The sequence below is a fragment of the Salvia hispanica genome, chromosome 4 (assembly GCF_029641045.1).
Source record: "Salvia hispanica isolate PSC_SH4W2 chromosome 4, Shi_PSC_v1, whole genome shotgun sequence".
In the NCBI taxonomy this organism is placed as follows: Eukaryota; Viridiplantae; Streptophyta; class Magnoliopsida; order Lamiales; family Lamiaceae; genus Salvia; species Salvia hispanica.
The window spans coordinates 57647240-57666667 of NC_142695.1; the positions used below are offsets into that span (position 1 = coordinate 57647240).

The following is a 19428-nucleotide window of genomic DNA, read 5'->3' on the forward strand; positions in this document are numbered from 1 at the left end:
AACTAAAACAAATTTATAGTGACCAAAACGCAATTGTAGTGAACTCTGTGTTCTAGTGTATATTTATACATTTATCCTTACATTGCAAATATAATTATTTAAAGATTTTAAATAATCTTTATACATAAATTTATGGTAAAAATATGAAAACAATTAAAATAAATAATTGGAGAATGAATATATTTAAATCATATAAGTGAAGAATATGTATATAAATGGGAAACAATAAGCATAATAAATGGGTAATGGATAATATAATACTCCTGATTGTATGCATAAAAAAGACTTTTAATTCATGAGAGTTGACTCAAGTCTTTGGTGATCACTTTTTCCAATTGCTTTACTATCTGTCTTTTTCATTCATTTCGAACCCAATTCTTACGCTACGTTACACTGTCTAATCATGCAATTTGTCCAAATATTTTTTAGAAACTGTATCAATTTTATGTTTACCTCTATTTAAAGCGTTGGAGTTGATACAATGGAGTATCCCACAGATACAGTTCATTTCCATCCATCACAAAAGAGATTATGATTTCTAAAAAAATAATAGCAATCAAATTTGTTTTTGTTGTTCTTTCCTGTTTGTTTGTTTCAGGAGATGTGAAAGTGAGATGCATAGAGAATGAGAGAGAAGCTCTTCTTAGCTTCAAGAATGGCCTCATCGATAATCATCGTATTCTCTCGTCATGGCGAAACAACGAATGTTGCAAATGGCAGGGTGTTGAGTGCAACAACATCACTGGCCATGTCATCACCCTCCAGCTTAATGGTATGCATTATGGTGCTAAATTGCAAGGTGAGGTTCATTCTTCGTTGGTTGAGTTACATCATTTAAACTATCTTGATCTCAGTTGGAACTATTTTGGAGGCATTCCAAGCCCAAAATTCATTGGTTCCATGAAACAATTACAACACTTGTATCTTAGGAGTTGTCAATTTTCTGGGATCATTCCTCCTCAGTTTGGAAACCTTACCAACCTACGCACACTTGACGTCGGTGTGAATGATTTCGGAGGCATTCCTATCCCAGAATTCATTGGCTCCATGAAACAATTACAATACTTGTATCTTGATAGTTGTAAGTTTTCTAGGAGTATTCCACCTGAGTTTGGGAACCTTACCAACCTACGCATACTCTATCTCTCTCAAAATTCTTTGAGTTCCATACCTCCTTTTATGTTTGGTTCCGTATTTGGATCACTCGAAACATTGCACTTGTCTGATAATCAATTGACGGGTTTAATGCCAAGCCTGAGAGCATTTCCTTCATTGATAGAACTGGACCTTTCAAAAAATAACTTTACAGGCTCCATTCCTCCAAGTATTGGCCAACTGTCCAATCTTCAATTTCTAGATCTTTCTCATAATTCTTTGGAAGGTTTAGTTCCTCCAAGTATTGGCCAACTCTCCGAGCTTCAAATTCTAGATCTTTCTTATAATTCTCTGGAAGGTTTAGTCTCTGAATCCCACTTCTCTAAGCTTTATAAGCTGAAGTCACTAGATCTATCATTCAATCCATTATTGATGTTGGATACTTCCCTTAATTGGAGTCCTCCATTTCAGTTGGAGTCTATATATTTAGTCAGGTGCAATGTGGGCCAATTTCCAAAATGGATTCAAACTCAGATTAATTTGTATTACCTTGATCTCAGTGGTGCCAATATAACAGAAGCCCCAAGGTGGTTGTGGAATATGTCTTCTTCATTACATTCCTTATATCTTTCCGAGAATCAAATAAGTGGTACGATTCCAAATATCTTATCCATGTCCATTTGGTTTATGGATCTTAGTTACAATCAATTCTCGGGTCATATACCACTGTTTCCTGTCAATGCTTCGGTTATTTCATTGAGTGGAAATATGCTCTCCGGTTCAATTTCATCTATTTGCAAAACTCGCCAAGAGAGCCTTGGCTACCTTGACCTCTCCAATAATCAGTTGGAAGGGGAGGTTCCCAACTGCTGGGAGAACATGCCCAACTTGGAGATCCTTAATTTGGCTAACAATAACTTTTCGGGTGAAATTCCTTTCTCTTTGGGTGGTTTACCATATCTTAGGACACTACGAATGCATGGTAATAATTTATGTGGTGAATTGCCTAATAGTTTGAGACTTTCCCAAAGATTGAGTTTCATTGATGTTGAAGGAAACAAGTTGACAGGAGAGATCCCAATTTGGATTGGCCAGCTGTATGAATTGTTCTTTCTAAACCTTCGTGGAAATAAATTGCATGGAAGTATTCCTTCCTGACATATGCAATCTTACTAATATTCAAGTTCTGGATTTGTCTATAAACAATCTATCTTGGATAATACCTGATTGCTTCAACAATTTTACTACCTTGTCGAGTAAGGATGTGCCAATAGATGCCCGTCAATCTGCATATAGTTCTGTTCCAGTAATATTTGCTGCATTTCGGCCCAATTATCTTGCACTTCATATTGAGCACTTTGGATATTCATCATTACATTGGAAAGGTAAGGAACGTGAGTATTGGGAAAATATCAGGTTTCTCAAACTCATTGATTTTTCGAGCAATAGATTGACCGGAAACATTCCCAAATCATTTTCCACTATGAGAGAATTGATATCCTTGAATTTGTCAAAGAAATAGTTTGACCGGGCATATAATTCCAGATATTGGTAATATGCATATGCTAGATTCTCTTGATCTATCTCATAACCAACTCTTGGGCAAGATACCTACAAGTTTGGCAGAAATACACACTCTTGGTTTTCTTGATCTGTCGAACAACAATTTGTCCGGAAAAATCCCAACAAGTACTCAACTGCAGAGCTTCAATGCATCGTCTTATGCTGATAATGATGGACTATGTGGCGACCCTCTGCCAAACTGCCCCACCAATAATCCATGGGACAACATGAATGAGAAAGATGGAAACAACTTCTCATTTATTGAAGAAGTTGGCATATCAATGGGCTTTGGTTTTATCTTTGGATTTTGGGGAGTTATTGGCTCATTCATATTGAAGAAATCATGGAGAATCGCATTCTTTAACTTGTTTGATGCTGCTGGAGATTGGTTCCACATCATTATTGTTGTGTTTGTATCCAAATGGTGAAGAAGCTGAAACATGCAGGTAATATCAACTAGATTTCTTGCCATTAAATACAGTTTTCGGTTAATTTTCGCAAAAACATAAAATTTACTCAAACTTTCACATTACTTTTACAATATTACAATCGAGATTTGATCCTTGGATTCATAACATCCCCATTTTTTTCAGCGGTGAAAGTTGAAACTGCGCGAATTGGTGTTTAATTAAAGTGAATGAAGCTCAGGACCGGTGATCTTTCCAAGTTAATGTAGTAATTTTGTTGTTTTTATCATCTCTTTTTGTTTGAATTGTGTCAATCTTATTTCACCTTATTTCAGTTATTTTTCCTTTGGTTTGTTAACTTTATTTTGGTGTGTATTTGTTTTCTTCTATAAATGAATGTTTGTGTTTTTATAATTTTAGCACTTTGTTTGCATAGAGGGAAAATGCTATGCATATGCGCTATAATTAGTGTTTAGTATAAGTCTAATATAGAGTTTCATCTGATAAATAAATAAACAACATTTTGATATATGCATGCCAATCCACATGCTACCACTACTAAATTTAATTAATTTGAGTGTAAAAGAAAAGTCAATCGAACCTAAATATAGCATGGGCCAATATCATGTTAAGCAATAAAACCATGGGCCAATTTGGTTGCTTTAATAAATCAGCCCAATACGTTATTGGGCTGTGATACTTTCATTTTGGTAGATTTTGTCCATTAAATTATACACATTCTATCCATAAAATATATTCCTTTTCTATTTTAATCCTTTCCATAAAAATTAGTCTTACTTCTATTTACATTATATAAAAATAATTTGATTTACTGTTACGACTTACGAGCACAAATCAACAAGCATATCTCCCACATCTTATTATTTAGTCTATTATTAATTTATCATATCTTTCATATATTAATTTCTTGTTAAGTAAGTCGAGGATAATTCTATTATAAATAGGAGGCATTATTATCATTCAAACTAATGAAGTAATGAGTATATGAATTTTATATTAATATCCACAAAGCTCTGGTACTCGATACGATTCCCACCTTTTGTTATACTTTTATAATTTTAATAAAAGGAACAATGACATATTAATATTCTTATACGTATAATATTTTTAAATATTATACTCTATATTATTATTTGGTGCTTCTTACCTTCAACTATTTGTTTTCTTATTCAATAAAGGGTTCAAACCTCACCAACCGCTGGGAGACTTTCGGCCTTAATCTGCAAGTCCGTTGAGAGGATTAATCCGATTCCGCCAAAGGTGGATTCGGAATACCTGTGGTCAAACAAAAAAAAATAAAGCTATACAGTCACGATTGATTGAATGATTGATATAGAAATATACTTTTATAAATATTAATAAAGGGATTAATAATAAATTAGTAGTCTTATTGAATATTTAAATTTTTTTATATTACTATTTCGTTGTGCTTCTTATAGACTGAGATAATGATTTGATTAAAAACAGTATTTAAATCAAATTTAAACAATATTCGAGCACTGAATTGGTGCTACAATTTAGCTGGGCCATCCACTCAAACAGGGTGACTCAAATTCCTGAATAGTTTGGGTTTAGTGGATAAACGTTTTTACTAATTGTGTTTTTTTTATGATTAAAAGAACATAAATTTAAAGTTTGTATCACGGTGGATATGAACTGAACCCGAGAACATTAAGCACTTTACCACTAGGCCTAACTAATCGTGTCTTGTTATCAATAACAAGTTGCATGATTGCTAAAATTAATTAAATCCAAAATTAATTTTTATAAATACAAAAAATTAGTATACTAAATTTATAATAAAATATGACGTGACAAAACTAATTGTATGACAAAAAAATTTTTATGATTAAAAGAACATAAATTTAAAGTTTGTATCACGGTGGATATGAACTGAACCCGAGAACATTAAGCATTTTACCACTAGGTCTAACTAATCGTGTCTTGTTATCAATAACAAGTTGCATGATTGCTAAAATTAATTAAATCCAAAATTAATTTTTATAAATACAAAAAATTAGTATACTAAATTTATAATAAAATATGACGTGACAAAACTAATTGTATGACAAAATTTATAAAATGACTGAAAGTTGACTCAAGTCTTCGATGCCCACTTTTCCACTTGATTTCTCTTTCACTTCATCTTTCTAATTAAAAGCAAGACTAACATGCTCGAAAAAGTTTTCCTAGTGAAACCATTCCACGCGTTTTCCTTTTATTATTTTGCATTTCTTTTGTAAAATAATCGCAATTTTATAGCATGATTGATGAGAAATATATCTATGCATATAATTATACTAGGAGTGCGTTATAATGATAACTTTTTTAAATTGTTAACTTACTAACTCATCAACTTCAGCACAGTGTATTAAAAATGTCAACACGATCACATTAAAATATCAACTCAGATTTTTGTTGACATTTTAATAAAATACTGTGTTAGACATTTAAATATTAATATCAACATAATATATTAAAATGTCAACTTAAGTTTATGTTGACATTTCATTATCATTGTGACGATATTTTTAATACACTACGTTGATGAGTTATCAAGTTAACCATTTATCACACCCATCATCGCTATTTATCTTGTCTTATTTTTCATTGATTGTGAACGCAATTCATACGCTACGCTAAACTGCCCAATCATGAATTATCTACAAAGAATTTTAGAAATCGTATCAATTTTATCTACACCTATTTAAAGTGTCTTCAATAAAATACAAATATATTGCTATATTTAAGTAATTTTGAATAATTCTAGTTGTGATTATTGAACTCCAGTCTACACCTGTATTAGGTTACGAGATTGTAAATTTTTTAATTATCTCGACTTTTTATGTATAAATATATTGTTTTGTTGTGAAAATAATTATTCTCTCAATTCAAGTTGAGAATACATGAAGCTTGACCATAATGCAATAAATGAGTTGAAATGGTAAAAAAAAAAAAGAAAAAGAAATCCCAATCAGGTGGCCGACATCTTATTCATTAATCTTATTCAAAATTAATTACAGACTTGACTTTAAGGTCATCCAAAGACCTCGAAATTTAAATTATATTATTTCAAAATATTTATATTCGACGATTATCAAATTTCAAACTTTGTGATTGGGAGATATTTATGAATTCATAAACTATAAGCTTCAATTCTTCGATCTTCATGCATGCAACGTTAAACTCGTCACTGAATTGATAAGAGACATATATACATATTATATTTTATATATAATCATCACGAATTATATTTAAATTTATTATGTAGATTTATGATTATAATTTAGTCAGCCTTCAGTTTACTATTTAGTCTTTATTTTCGTTTAGTTTGAACGCATTCATACATTAAATTTTGTTTATTTGTTGGAAAAATATTTTCGTCATTTAAAATAACCTCAGCCCCATTTCTACGTTATGTAATCATTGATTATTTTTAAAAATTCGATTCACACTTGATCACCTTCTTAATTTCATTTTAGAATTGAAACTGTACTGTTTGATCTTTGCTATTTAAAGCGTTGGAGTTGATACAATGGAGTATCCCACAAATACAAATCACTTCCATTCCATACATCAGTAAAGAGAGTATGATTTCCGATAAAACAATAGTAATCAAATTTGTTCTGCTTCTTCTTTTGTGTGTGTTTGTTTCAGGAGACGCAGAAGTGAGATGCATAGAGAGTGAGAGAGAAGCTCTTCTAAGCTTCAAGAGTGGCCTCATCGATGAGCATGGTATGCTCTCGTCGTGGCGAGGCGATGGATGCTGCAAATGGTATGGTGTGGAGTGCAGCAACACTACTGCCCATGTCATCGCCCTCCGACTTCATTCGAATTTTCCTGCAATTTTAGGGGGTAAGATTGCCTCTTCGTTGCTTGAGTTGCATCATTTAAATCATCTTGACCTCAATTCGAATGATTTTGGAGGCATTCAAATCCCAGAATTCATTGGTTCAATGAAACAATTACAATACTTGGATCTTAGCTGGTCCAACTTTTCTCGGAGCATTCCTCCTCAGTTAGGGAACCTTATAAACCTGCATTCACTCAACCTCGGTTGGAATGATTTTGGAGGCATTCCAATTCCAAAATTCATTGGTTCCATGAAACAATTACAACACCTATTTTTTCAAGACTAATTTTTCTGGGAGCATTCCTCCTCAGTTGGGAAACCTTACAGACCTACTCTCACTTGACCTCAGTTGGAATGATTTTGGAGGCATTCCAATTCCAAAATTCATTGGTTCCATGAAACAATTACAACACTTGTTTCTTCAAGACTCTAATTTTTCTGGAAGCATTCCTTCTCAGTTAGGAAACCTTACGGACCTGCTCTCACTTTACCTCAGTTGGAATCAATTTGGAGGCATTCCAATCCCAAAATTCATTGGTTCAATGAAACAATTACAATACCTGGATCTGTTGGTGTTACTTTTGTGGGAGCATTCCTCCTCAGTTAGGAAACCTAACCGAGGTATGCTCACTTGACCTTAGTTCGAATAATTTTAGAGGCATCTGAATCCCTGAATTCATTGGTTCCCTTCAAAAATTACAACAATTGTCTCTTGTGGGTTGTCAGTTTTCTGGGATTGTTCCTTCCTAGCTAGGTAACCTTACCAACCTACGCTCACTTGGCCTCGGTGAAAATGATTTTGGAGGCATTCCAATCCCAGGATTCATTGGTTCCATGAAACAATTACAACACTTGTATCTTAGTCGTTCTAACTTTACTGGGATCATTCCTCCTCAAGGAACCTTACCAACCTACACTCACTTGATCTTTCATATAACTCTTTGTGTTCTGGATCTCTTTCTCCACGTGGTTTTGTATTAGAATCACTCAAAATATTGGACTTGTCCAATAATCACTTTAACGGATCAATGCCAGACCTGAGAGTATTTCCTTCTCTGACAGAATTGCAGCTTTCGAACAATAACTTTACAGGCTCCATACCTGTCAGTATTAGTCAACTCTCCGAGCTTCGAGTTTTAGATCTTTCTGGTAATGCTTTGGAAGATTCAGTTCCTCTAAGCATTGGCCATCTCTCCAAGCTTCAAGTTCTAGATCTTTCTAATAATTCTTTGGAAGGTTTATTCAGTGAGTCCCACTTCTCCAAGCTTCATAAGTTAAAGGCACTAGATCTATCTTCGAATTCATTAATCTTGGATATTGCCTCTAATTGGTGTCCTCCTTTTCAGTTGGATAGTTTATGTTTAGTCGGGTGTAATGTGGGCCCATATTTTCCAAAATGGCTCCAAACTCAGAGGAATTTGGGAAGACTTTATCTCACTAGCGCCAACATACGAGATAAAGCCCCCAAGTGGTTAGGAAGTATGTCTCCTCTGGAAGTATTATTCTCAGGTCCTTTACCATTACTTCCTCTCAATACTAATGTAATAAACTTGGGTGGAAATATGTTATCGTCTTCAATTTCATCTATCTGCAAAACTCGCCTTCAAGATCTTGAAATATTTGACCTTTCAAATAATCAGTTGGAAGGAGTGGTTCCCAACTGGGAGAAAATGCCCACGTTGTTATACTCAATCTGGCTAACAACAATTTTTCGGGTGAAATTCCTCGCTCTCTTAGCTCTTTGCATAGCCTCTGTTTCATGTTTTCATTTGTAAATCTTACATTTGTTGTGAATTGTGTCAATGTTTGTGTTTTTATACTTAGTTTCTTGCACTTTAAATCCATATCCACACTTTGCAAATGTCAGCTTTGAGTTTTTTTCAATGATTTTCAACCAAAACAAATTAGTTAAAATCACATCCCAACATATTCTTGATTGATTTCTTTATTTCTTGAATAAACTCTAATTGTAGCCTTATTATTTTCTTCAATTACCAATTTTCTTTATTCTAACAGCATATAGCATAATCTAAATACAAAATAGTACAATGTAAAACCTCAAACAACAAATTCACTAAACCAAATCCAATTTCAAAAAATTATCCATATCAATTAATCAAATTAATTAACTTATACAAAAACAAGAAAGGACTAAGCTTTATTATACTACCCTAATAATCATATAAAAAAAAGTAGAAACATCCAAAACAAGAAATCAATCATATGCTTTTAGCTGTCATCAAATGTGAGGATCATAGATTAAATTAACACAACAAAGGGACTAACCTCGATTACAAGAAAATGAGTGATTTATCTAAATTAGTAATTGCTTATTCTGCTTTTGAATTTGAAAATCTCTGTAGCTAAATTATCTAAATAAAAGTAATGGTTGTTTTAAAAAAAAAAAAAAAGTTCCCCAAATTGATAGTAATTGTAAAACTAAGACTTTAAATGGGCTTTAGAAGTAGAAATGGGCTTTAAACACGCTAGTAGCAGTGGACCTCATGATGGAATGAAGCTGATCAAATTTAACTGGGCCCAAAATGTGGGCTTTCAACATAATATCTTGTCAATAAATGCCAACTCTATTTTTTTTGGCCCATTAGAAAATATTAACAGATAACAAAATAATATCAAAACAGAAAATATCAACACAATGTCAATGGTTGATGACACTATATTGATATTGCGTTAACATTATGTTGGCATCGTATTGCCATTGTGTTGACATCAGAATCTTGAAGTTTTATACTACATTGCGTTGACGATGTGTTGAAAAGTTTGGAGCTTGTACTACCCCTACTTTTCTACTATATCTTTACATAATTTTATTTCTTTAATTTTATTTTATTATGCGTAAATAGATAATAAATTAACTTATACATAAACATGGTGTACTACAAATTTCCCAATAATTATATATAAAGGAAGTAGAATCAGTCAAAACAAGAAATCAATAATCAAATGTAAGGATCATAGACAAGAAATTAGTACTAACCTTGATTACAAAAACCAAAGCGCAACTGCGGAAAGTGTGAGATTCTTTTGAATTCCGATTGCTTATTCTACTTTTGAATTTAAAAAAGTTTATCTCTGAGGCAAAGTAATCCGAATTACTTTAAATATAAAAACTTGGCAAATATGAATTTAGGTCATACTCTTATAAAACGGAGGCTGACATATTTAGCTGGGCTTTAAATAGGCCAAATATTGAGCCTAAAAAGCTGAACTTGGCTTTAAATATAAAAACTTGGCAATATTGATTAGTTTATTCCCTTTGCTAGATTTCCCCCCACCATTTTATTCTCTCATGTTCCCTGAGAGTATGTCTAAATCATTGGTCTGACTCAATTTCCTGAGAAAACAACTGGTGTGAGGTATATAGACTATATGGACTCTCTTTTCCTAACAGGCTAATGTTTTGGATGAGTTCTCATGTTTGGTTTATGTAAGATATGACAACATTTACAACTACTATTTGACCCTTAAGGAAAAAAGTGGCCTTTAAATTTCTATTCTTTAGTAAAAAAATAGCGTGGCAGTACTCACCAGTCTTGTGTCAAAGATGATGCATTTTCCGTTTGTATAATAAGTATTTACTTTAAGCCTTTCCCATTAATATATATGTGAAATGTCACGTCGACAATACTAAGATTATGATGCTTATAATTCATAGTAATATGCGTTAATAACCCCACAAAGATAGATCTGGTCATCGATATGATTCCCACATTTTGTTACCTTTAAAACTTTAAGTATTTGCTTTCATATTAAATAAAGCTATCGAATCATTTTTCATACAAAGTTAACAAATCATGAATTAGCTAGACATGGAAAGATGGTATTATAAATTTAAATAAAAGAAATAATAATAAATTAATATTTTTTTACTGGTATCTCTGTCCCATAATATGAGTCCACTTTTACCATTTTACTATGTCCCACAACAAGAGTTCACTTTCACTTTACTGTAAATGGAGTAATATTTAACTTTTTTTCATACTTTTACGTTGTGGTACTTACGTTCAAATAGTATTTGTTTTCTTACTAAATCAATTGTTTGGAATCGCCCTAAGACATGGATATGCATAGTATCGAACTGCATAAACAATTATTATATGTTTGTATCTCTATTTATATTTGTGATTATATGTATTTATTTCTCGACAGATATATCTATATTTATTTTAATAATTAATTCCTACTATTGTTTCCGGGTCTCAATATTTTAAATAGAGTGAGTATCCAAATTTAATAATGTCAGTAATGTTATTAGAGTAAGTATCCAATTTCTGAAAAATGTATGTAAAATCAGATAACATATTGAATTCGTCACACATATTTTCCGTCGTAATTTGTAGTAATAATTTCTATCTTCAATTAGTAATTTGAAGGAAATCATGAGTTAACATTATATAGTGACAGTGTGCATGTACCGAATCACATTCTATACGTAAAGAGTGTTTGAAATGCAACAATTCCACCCGTTTTGTCATTTCTTAGTGTGAAAGTGAGAATTTGTAAAGTAAAGCAACCGATCCGTGTTGTGCTATTTAAACCACCAACTTGATATTCTTTCTCACAAATTTACATAAGAAAGCATGATTTTGGATAAAAGAATAGCAATCAAATTTGTTCTTCTTGTTATTTCCTTTGTGTTTGTTTCAGGAGATGCGCAAGTGAGATGCATCGAGAGGGAGGGGGAGGCTCTTCTTAGCTTCAAGAATGGCCTAATCGATGAGCATGGTATGCTCTCGTCGTGGCAAAGCGACGAATGCTGCAAATGGTATGGTGTTGTGTGCAGCAACACCACTGGCCATGTCATCGCCCTCCGACTTCATAGAAATGATATGTTCGAACATGATCAATATTTGAGAGGTATGATTGGTTCTTCATTGGATGAGTTGCATCATTTAAATTATCTTGACCTTAGTGGGAATGATTTTGGAGGCATTCCGATCCCAGAATTCATTGGTTCCATGAAACAATTACGACACTTGAATCTTTACTGGTGTAACTTTTTTGGAAGCATTCCTCCTCAGTTAGGGAACCTTACCAACCTACACTCACTTGACCTTAGTCAAAATGATTTTGGAGGAATTCCTATCCCAGAATTCATTGGTTCCATGAAACAATTACAACAATTGTCTCTTGTGTATTGCTACCTTTCTGGGACCATTCCTCCTCAATTAGGGAACCTTACAAACCTACGCTCACTTGACCTTAGTATGAATGATTTTGGAGGCATTCCGATCCCAGAATTCATTGGTTCCATGAAACAATTACAACAATTGTCTCTTATGTATTGCCACTTTTCTGGGACCATTCCTCCTCAGTTACGGAACCTTACCAATCTACGCTCACTTGACTTCAGTTTCAATGATTTTGGTGGCATTCCAATCCCAGAATTCATCGGTTCCATGAGACAATTACAACACTTGTCTCTTATGAAATCTAACTATAGTGGGATTATTCCTCCTCTATTAGGGAATCTTACCCACTTGCGCTCACTTGATTTCTCGCGCAACTCTCTTACAGGTCCCATTCCTCTATATATTAGCCAACTCTCCAAGCTTCAAGTTCTGTATCTTTCTGAAAATTCGTTGGAAGGTGTAGTCTCTGAATCCCATTTCTCCAAGCTTGATAAGTTAAAGACACTAGATTTATCCTTCAATCCATCATTGATATTTGATTTTTCCTCTGATTGGATTCCTCCGTTTACATTGAGTCACATATCTTTAGGCGGGTGCAATGTAGGCCCATATTTTCCAGAATGGCTCCAAACTCTGAGGAATTTGTCATACCTCAATCTCAATGGTGCCAATATAAAGGATGAAGCCCCAAGGTGGTTGTGGAGTACATTTCCTCTATTAGAAGGCTTATCTCTCTCCCACAATCAAATAAGTGGTACAATTCCGAATCTCTCATACTCCTCCATTCAGTATATGAATCTTAGTTACAATCAATTCTCAGGTCCTTTGCCATTACTTCCGCCCAATGCTACTGGCATATTCTTAAGTGGAAATATGATTTTTGCCTCAATTTCTTCTATTTGCAAAACTTACCAATACTATTATCTTGAATACTTGGACCTATCAAACAATCAGTTGGAAGGAGAGGTTCCCAATTGCTTGGACAAAATGCCAAGTTTGAGATACCTCAATCTAGCTGACAATAGTTTTTTGGGTGTAGTTCCTCGCTCTGTTGGCACTCTACATAACCTCCACGCACTTCAAATGCATGGTAATAATTTATCCGGTGAGTTGCCTTACAATTTGAGACGTTGCCGAGGATTAGGTTTTATTGATTTTGGAGGGAACATGTTAACGGGAGAGATCCCCCATTGGATTGGGCAGCTTTATGAATTGGAAACACTGAACCTTCGTGGAAACAAATTGAATGGCAAGATTCCTTTTGAGATATGCAATCTCACTAATATCCGTGTTCTGGATTTGTCGATAAACAAACTGTTTTCGATAATACCTAACTGCTTCAACAATTTCACTGTCCTTGCTAACAATATTGAAGTACATGATAATAAATTTACTTTTGGAACACCGTTAGCTGACATTATAAAATGGGAGAGTGAATATTCATCCTTTCAATGGAAAGGCAAGGAAAGAGAATATAGGAGGAATCTGAGGTTTCTCAAATTCATTGATTTTTCAAGCAATAGATTGACCGGGAACATTCCAAAATCAATTTCCAATATGAGAGGATTAATATCCTTGAATCTATCAAGAAATAGTTTGACGGGGCATATAATTCTAGATATTGGTAAAATGGATATGCTGGATTTTCTTGATCTGTCTCATAACCAGCTCTCTGGCAAGATACCTACAAGTCTGGCAGAAATACACACGCTTGGTTTTCTTGATTTGTCGAACAACAATTTGTCTGGAAAAATTCCAACGGGTACTCAACTTCAGAGCTTCAATGCATCGGCTTATGCTGATAATGATGGACTATGTGGCGACCCACTGCCAAAATGCCCTGGAGATAGCTTGAGGCCATCCACCAATAATCCACGGGAAAACATGAATGAGAACGACGACAACAACCTCTCACTTATGCAAGAAGTTGCCATATCAATAGGCTTTGGTTTTATCTTTGGATTTTGGGGAGTTGTTGGCTCTTTTCTACTAAAGAAATCATGGAGAACTGCATTCTTCAACTTACTTGATGCAGCTGGAGATTGGGTCTACGTCAGGATTGCTGTGTTTGTATCCAAATGCAAACGAGGCTGAAATACTTATGTCAGGTAATATTACCTAAATTCTATCCACTTAAATACATATTTAGTTTAATTGCTACAAATAACATAACATTTACTCGAATTTGTTATATTCACATTACTTTTAGATTTCATTTTATTGATTTATAACATCCCCATTTTTTCAGCGGTGAAATTACACGCTTTAGTGTTCAATCAAGGTCAAACTCATGGATGGTATCTTTCCAACTTACTGTAATTTTGGATTTTTCTTCTTCTTTTTTTTTGTGTGATTTGTGTCAATGCGCTTTTACTTTATTTCAGTTTCTTGCTATCATTTATAAACTGTATGGTAGGTGTGTGTTTGTTTCTTCTTGGAATGAATGTTTGTGTTTTTATATTGATTTTCACTTTGTTTGCATAGTAGGAACATGCATGTATGTGCTCTAGTCTGATTTCTTTCTAAGTTTTGTATATTATGTGGTAATTCTCTACTTTATGTCTGAATCACATTACCTCATTGAAATTCCACATGGAGGACTTTTCAACTAGAATTATTATCATATTCCTTTAATTATAAAAAATTGTCATTGGTGAATGGTGATTGCCATAAATGGTGATCCACACTTTGCTTTGAGACCATATATATCCACATGGAAGACAAGGTGATTCTGCTGGATTTTTATCCGAGCATGTTCGGAATGAGAGCGAGAGTGGCGTTAGCAGTAAAGGACATCGACTGCGAGCACAGAGAGGAGGACTTGCAAAACAAAAGCCAGCTTCTTGAGTCCAACCCCGTTTAGATCCACAACGACAAACCCGTTTGCGGATCGTTTATTATTGTTGAATACATCGACGAGGTGTGGAAGGACAAATCTCCAACGATGTTGCCTCGTGATCCTTACCAACGAGCTCAAGCAAGGTTCTTAGCTGATTATATAGACAAAAAGGTAATATATAAATATAGTTGAACCATATCTTAATTTTATTTTATTTTTAGTCGTAGTCAATTTCAAATAGTTGTCTCTAATAAATTATGTGAAGGTTCGGTGATGCATACCCAAACTCACATTAGTATAATATAATTAATAATGTTTGTTTTGGGCTAAACCCTTGTAATTTTATATGGTTATAGTTTGTATGATTATATATTGCGTGCAACTTTACTTATTTTCTGACTCTAGCAAGTTCGATGATATGTTGATGATGAATTGTAGGTAATGGAAACCGGAAATTGGATATGGTGTGGGGAGGGAGAAAAGAAAGAGGCCGGTAAGAAGGGGTTCGCGGAGATCATGAAACAGATGGAGTAGGAGCTTGGCGATAAGCCCTTTTTCGGCGGCTATAGCTTCGGGTTTTTAGACGTGGCTTTGATCACATATTCCCCATGGTTTCAGACATATGAAACATGCGGCAATTTTAGCATTCAACAAGACTATCCCAAACTGAACTCATGGGTAAAGAGGTGTTTGGAGATAGATAATGTGTCTAAATCATTGGCAGATCCCGATAACGTTTATAACTACTATTTGACTCTTAAGAAAAATGCGACCTTTATAAATTTCTATTCAGTTATTAATAAATAAAAGGACTAGCATTTTCACTAGTCTTTTGTCAATCATGATGTATTTTCCATGGGAAAATAGTTAATATAGTGTTGTACGATATTTACTTTAAGCCTTTCCCATAATCCCATTAATAACTTATCTTATTATCTAGGACAAGCAAATTAAACACGCAAACTATTTCTTATTATGATAGTAATATGCATTAACCACACAAAGATCTGGTCATCGATTGCAAATAGTTGTCTCTAGTAAGTTTGTGAAGGTTCGTCGATCCATACCCAAACTCACATTAGTATAATTTTTTCTGCTTTGGGCTAAACCCTCGTGATTTTATATAGACTAAAGTCCAATTTGTCTGCTTTTCGTCCCAAACAAGTTCACAAACTTAATGTATGGGACTTGAAAATAATTTTTTCAAAAATATAGGGTACCAAAATTTGACTTTAGTCCTAGATTATAATTAAGTTATTAAATTGGTCAAACATTTTGACTGTTAATTTAACAGAGAATGGTTATTTTGGACCAAAACAATATGTTATTGGACCAAAAAATCACAAACTTAATGTATGAGACCAAAAGAATTTTAGTGCAAATGTAAGTGACTAATATTGGGCTTTCTTTTAAATAATTATTGTTTGTATAATCATATATTACTTGCAACTTTACTTATTTCCTGACTCTGGCAAGTTCGATGGTATTTAACTTATTTGTATATCTTGATGATGAATTGTAGGTATTGGAAACTGGAAACTGGATATGGTGTGGGGAGGGAGAAGAGAAAGAGGCGGGTAAGAAGGGGTTCGCGGAGATCCAGAAACATATGGAGTCGGATCTCAGCGGTAAGCCCTTTTTCGGCGGCAACGGCTTCGGGTTTTTGGATGTGGCTTTGATCACATTTTCCCTATGGTTTCAGAGGTGTTTGGAGATAGAGAATGTGTCTATATCGTTGGCAGATCTCGATAACGTTTACAACTATTATTTGACTCTTAAGAAAAAGCGCGGCCTTTAAATTTCTATTTGTTTATCAATAAAAAAAAAGGACTAGAATTCACTAGTCTTGAGTCAATCATGATGTATTTTCCATGCTGCACAATATTTACTTTAGCCTTTCCCGTTAATATATGTGATATGTCACGTCTCTATAATAACTTATCTTATTATCTAGGACAAGCAAATTTAAAAACGCAAACTATGGCAAAACACATTCTTAGGTCCTTATACTTTAATCAAAATGTTCATTAGGTTCTCGTACAATTTTTTCATTTTAATAGGTCTTATACATTTCTCATAAATTTCATCACATCCTCGTACAATTTTTTCGTTTTAATAGGTCCTTATACTTTGATTATAACTTTTATTAGGTCCTTATACAATTTTTTGTTTTAAGATATTCTTTTACTTTTATCTTAGATAATAATTTATATTTAATTAAATTTAATGAACCTTTTAATTTTATTATTTAACTTATCTTATGATTATAAATATTCAGGGAAATATATATTCCAATATAAATATAAATAATCAATTGAAAATTCGGATAGTTATTTAAAAAAAAAACTTCGATTTTAATCTTCAATCATCATGGTTAATCTTTTTATTATGATAGTAATATCCCATTAACCCAGCAAAGATCTGGTCATCGAATCATGATTTGGCTAGATATTAAAAGCTATCTTGAAGAATTTATTTTAATATTAAATAAAGCTATCGAATCATGATTTGGCTAGATACTAAAAGAAATAATAATAAATTAATATTCTTATAGTATAATTTTTAATTTAATTATATTATTACTAAGTGCTGCTTACCTTCAAATATTTGTTTTAATTTCTTACTAAGTAAAGCTATAAAATCAGGATTTGGCGTAATAATAGAAATATACTTTTATAAATTTTAGTAATAAAAGTAATAATAATAATAAATTAATAGTTTATTTATTATTTTAATTGTTTTTTATTATTATTAGTGCTACTTATAGAGTGAGATAATGATTTGATAGAAACAGTATTTAAATAAAAGTTTAAAAATATTCGAGCATCGAAATGCAATATTTAGCTGTGGCTTCAAATGGGCCACATATTGGGTCTAAAAGTTGAAATGGGCTTCAAACATAAAAATTTCTCAATAACCATAACTCGTTAGCGGATCATTCTAGGTCCCCTTTCAATTCTCTGTCTTCAGATGATTTATTGAGGTATCTTCAATTTTATTTTGGCATAAGAATAACTTCAAATAATTAACTAGAGTTGTGTAATTCAATCAAAGTTTATACACTATCTTTTAATTTAAATTCACACACACAACATACCGCACTCCTCACACATTGGGTGACTCAAACATCTATATTAACAATTTCTAACTAATTGATTGTTAAAATTTACTAATCCAAAAATTAGAGTCTAGATTTTTTTAAGTTCAAAAGACTAATAATACTAGTAAAATTTATACTCCAACAACGCTTTGCTATTATGGTAGAATTTTGTTATTGAACATGACTTGGAGTCTTGTATTTTACCTCGTAATCCTCATGTCTTGCTCCCTCCGTTCCATAATAATAGAGTCATTTTATCATTTTGGTATGTTCCATAGTAATAGAGTCATTTCTCTTTTTAGTAAAAGTCAACACATTTTTTCACACCCACTTTGCACTCTCTTATTTTTTTTCTCTCTTCATCTCTCTACCTTTTTCTTTTTCCACTTTATTCTCGCTTTACTTAGCTCACCTACCAAAATTTTTCTTAATCTCAGTGCCGAAAAGAAACGCTTCCATTACTATGGAACGGAGGGAGTATAAAAATAGTCTCCTTTTTCAATTTTGGTTCATCCCATAAATTTAGTCAATTTCTATTTTTAGTAATTTTTCCCTCTTATGAGATGAATCTCTTTCTAACCTTTCTATTAGTACTTTATAAAATTTCACTTTTAAAAACACTAGTATTAACACATGTGCTATGCACAGGACATAAAAATTTTAAATAATAGATATAAAATATAATAAATATAAAAAAATTATGAATTCAAAGCAATGTGAAAATTTAAAAAACATAATTATACTTATCTTGTCTTACTCTAATTGGAGAATTTACTACTCCCAAATGAATGAAATATCTATACAATTTTAATTTATAATCTAAGTGGAGTAAAAACAATAAATACTAATGACAAAGAAAAGATGTGTGACTATGATAAAAGAGTATGTGTTAGAAAATATGTGTGAGTAAAAATGTTTATTGACAGTGCTATGGTAGTCATTAATCCAAATAAAAGGTAAATCAATATATAAATTCAATAGCTTAATTAAAAAAATTAATTTGATAAATGTATGGAATATTAAACATATCCACATTAAATATATGAATAATTTAAATAATAAAAATTTGAACTTCTTTGAGAAGTCAAGTTAGAAAATTAGTACTATCCAATAATCACATTTTATACATAGTCAAAGACTAAATGAATTTAAAAAATTTAAGACTTCATTGAGAAGTCAAGTTAGAATATTTGTATTGTCTAATTAGTTGATTATTTATTTCTTTTATTTAATTTAAAACCATAGCATAACTTTATATACAGTCAAAGAATAAATGAGTTTTTGATATTAAAAAGAATAAATTTCTTACTTCCTGCCACATATACGTATAAAAAGTAAATATAGATAATATTTTATACATTTTTGTTGTTTTGAGTAATGTAACAATTTACACTTCT

General features: G+C 32.5%; 2 protein-coding genes and 2 pseudogenes across 3 annotated transcripts; all 4 read left to right on the forward strand.

Moving 5' to 3' along the window:
- The first annotated feature begins 238 nt into the window (after positions 1-238).
- Positions 239-2927, forward strand: LOC148929662 (receptor-like protein EIX2). The gene is made up of 2 exons (XM_089056980.1): positions 239-242; positions 599-2927. The coding sequence occupies exons 1-2, from the start codon at positions 239-241 to the stop codon at positions 2251-2253; spliced, it is 1659 nt and encodes a 552-aa protein (XP_088913106.1). The 3' UTR covers positions 2254-2927.
- LOC148929663 (receptor-like protein EIX1) lies at positions 2652-3086 on the forward strand. Its single transcript, XM_089056981.1, has one exon. It carries the CDS (start codon positions 2652-2654, stop codon positions 3084-3086), a length of 435 nt encoding a protein of 144 aa, XP_088913107.1.
- A 3535-nt stretch (positions 3087-6621) lies between these two features.
- Positions 6622-14550, forward strand: LOC148929664 (receptor-like protein EIX1; annotated as a pseudogene). The gene is made up of 4 exons (XR_016128909.1): positions 6622-7196; positions 8032-8175; positions 11536-14200; positions 14341-14550. The product of XR_016128909.1 is annotated as a receptor-like protein EIX1 (transcript).
- LOC125209739 (putative glutathione S-transferase) lies at positions 14417-15829 on the forward strand (annotated as a pseudogene).
- Positions 15830-19428: the final 3599 nt, after the last annotated feature.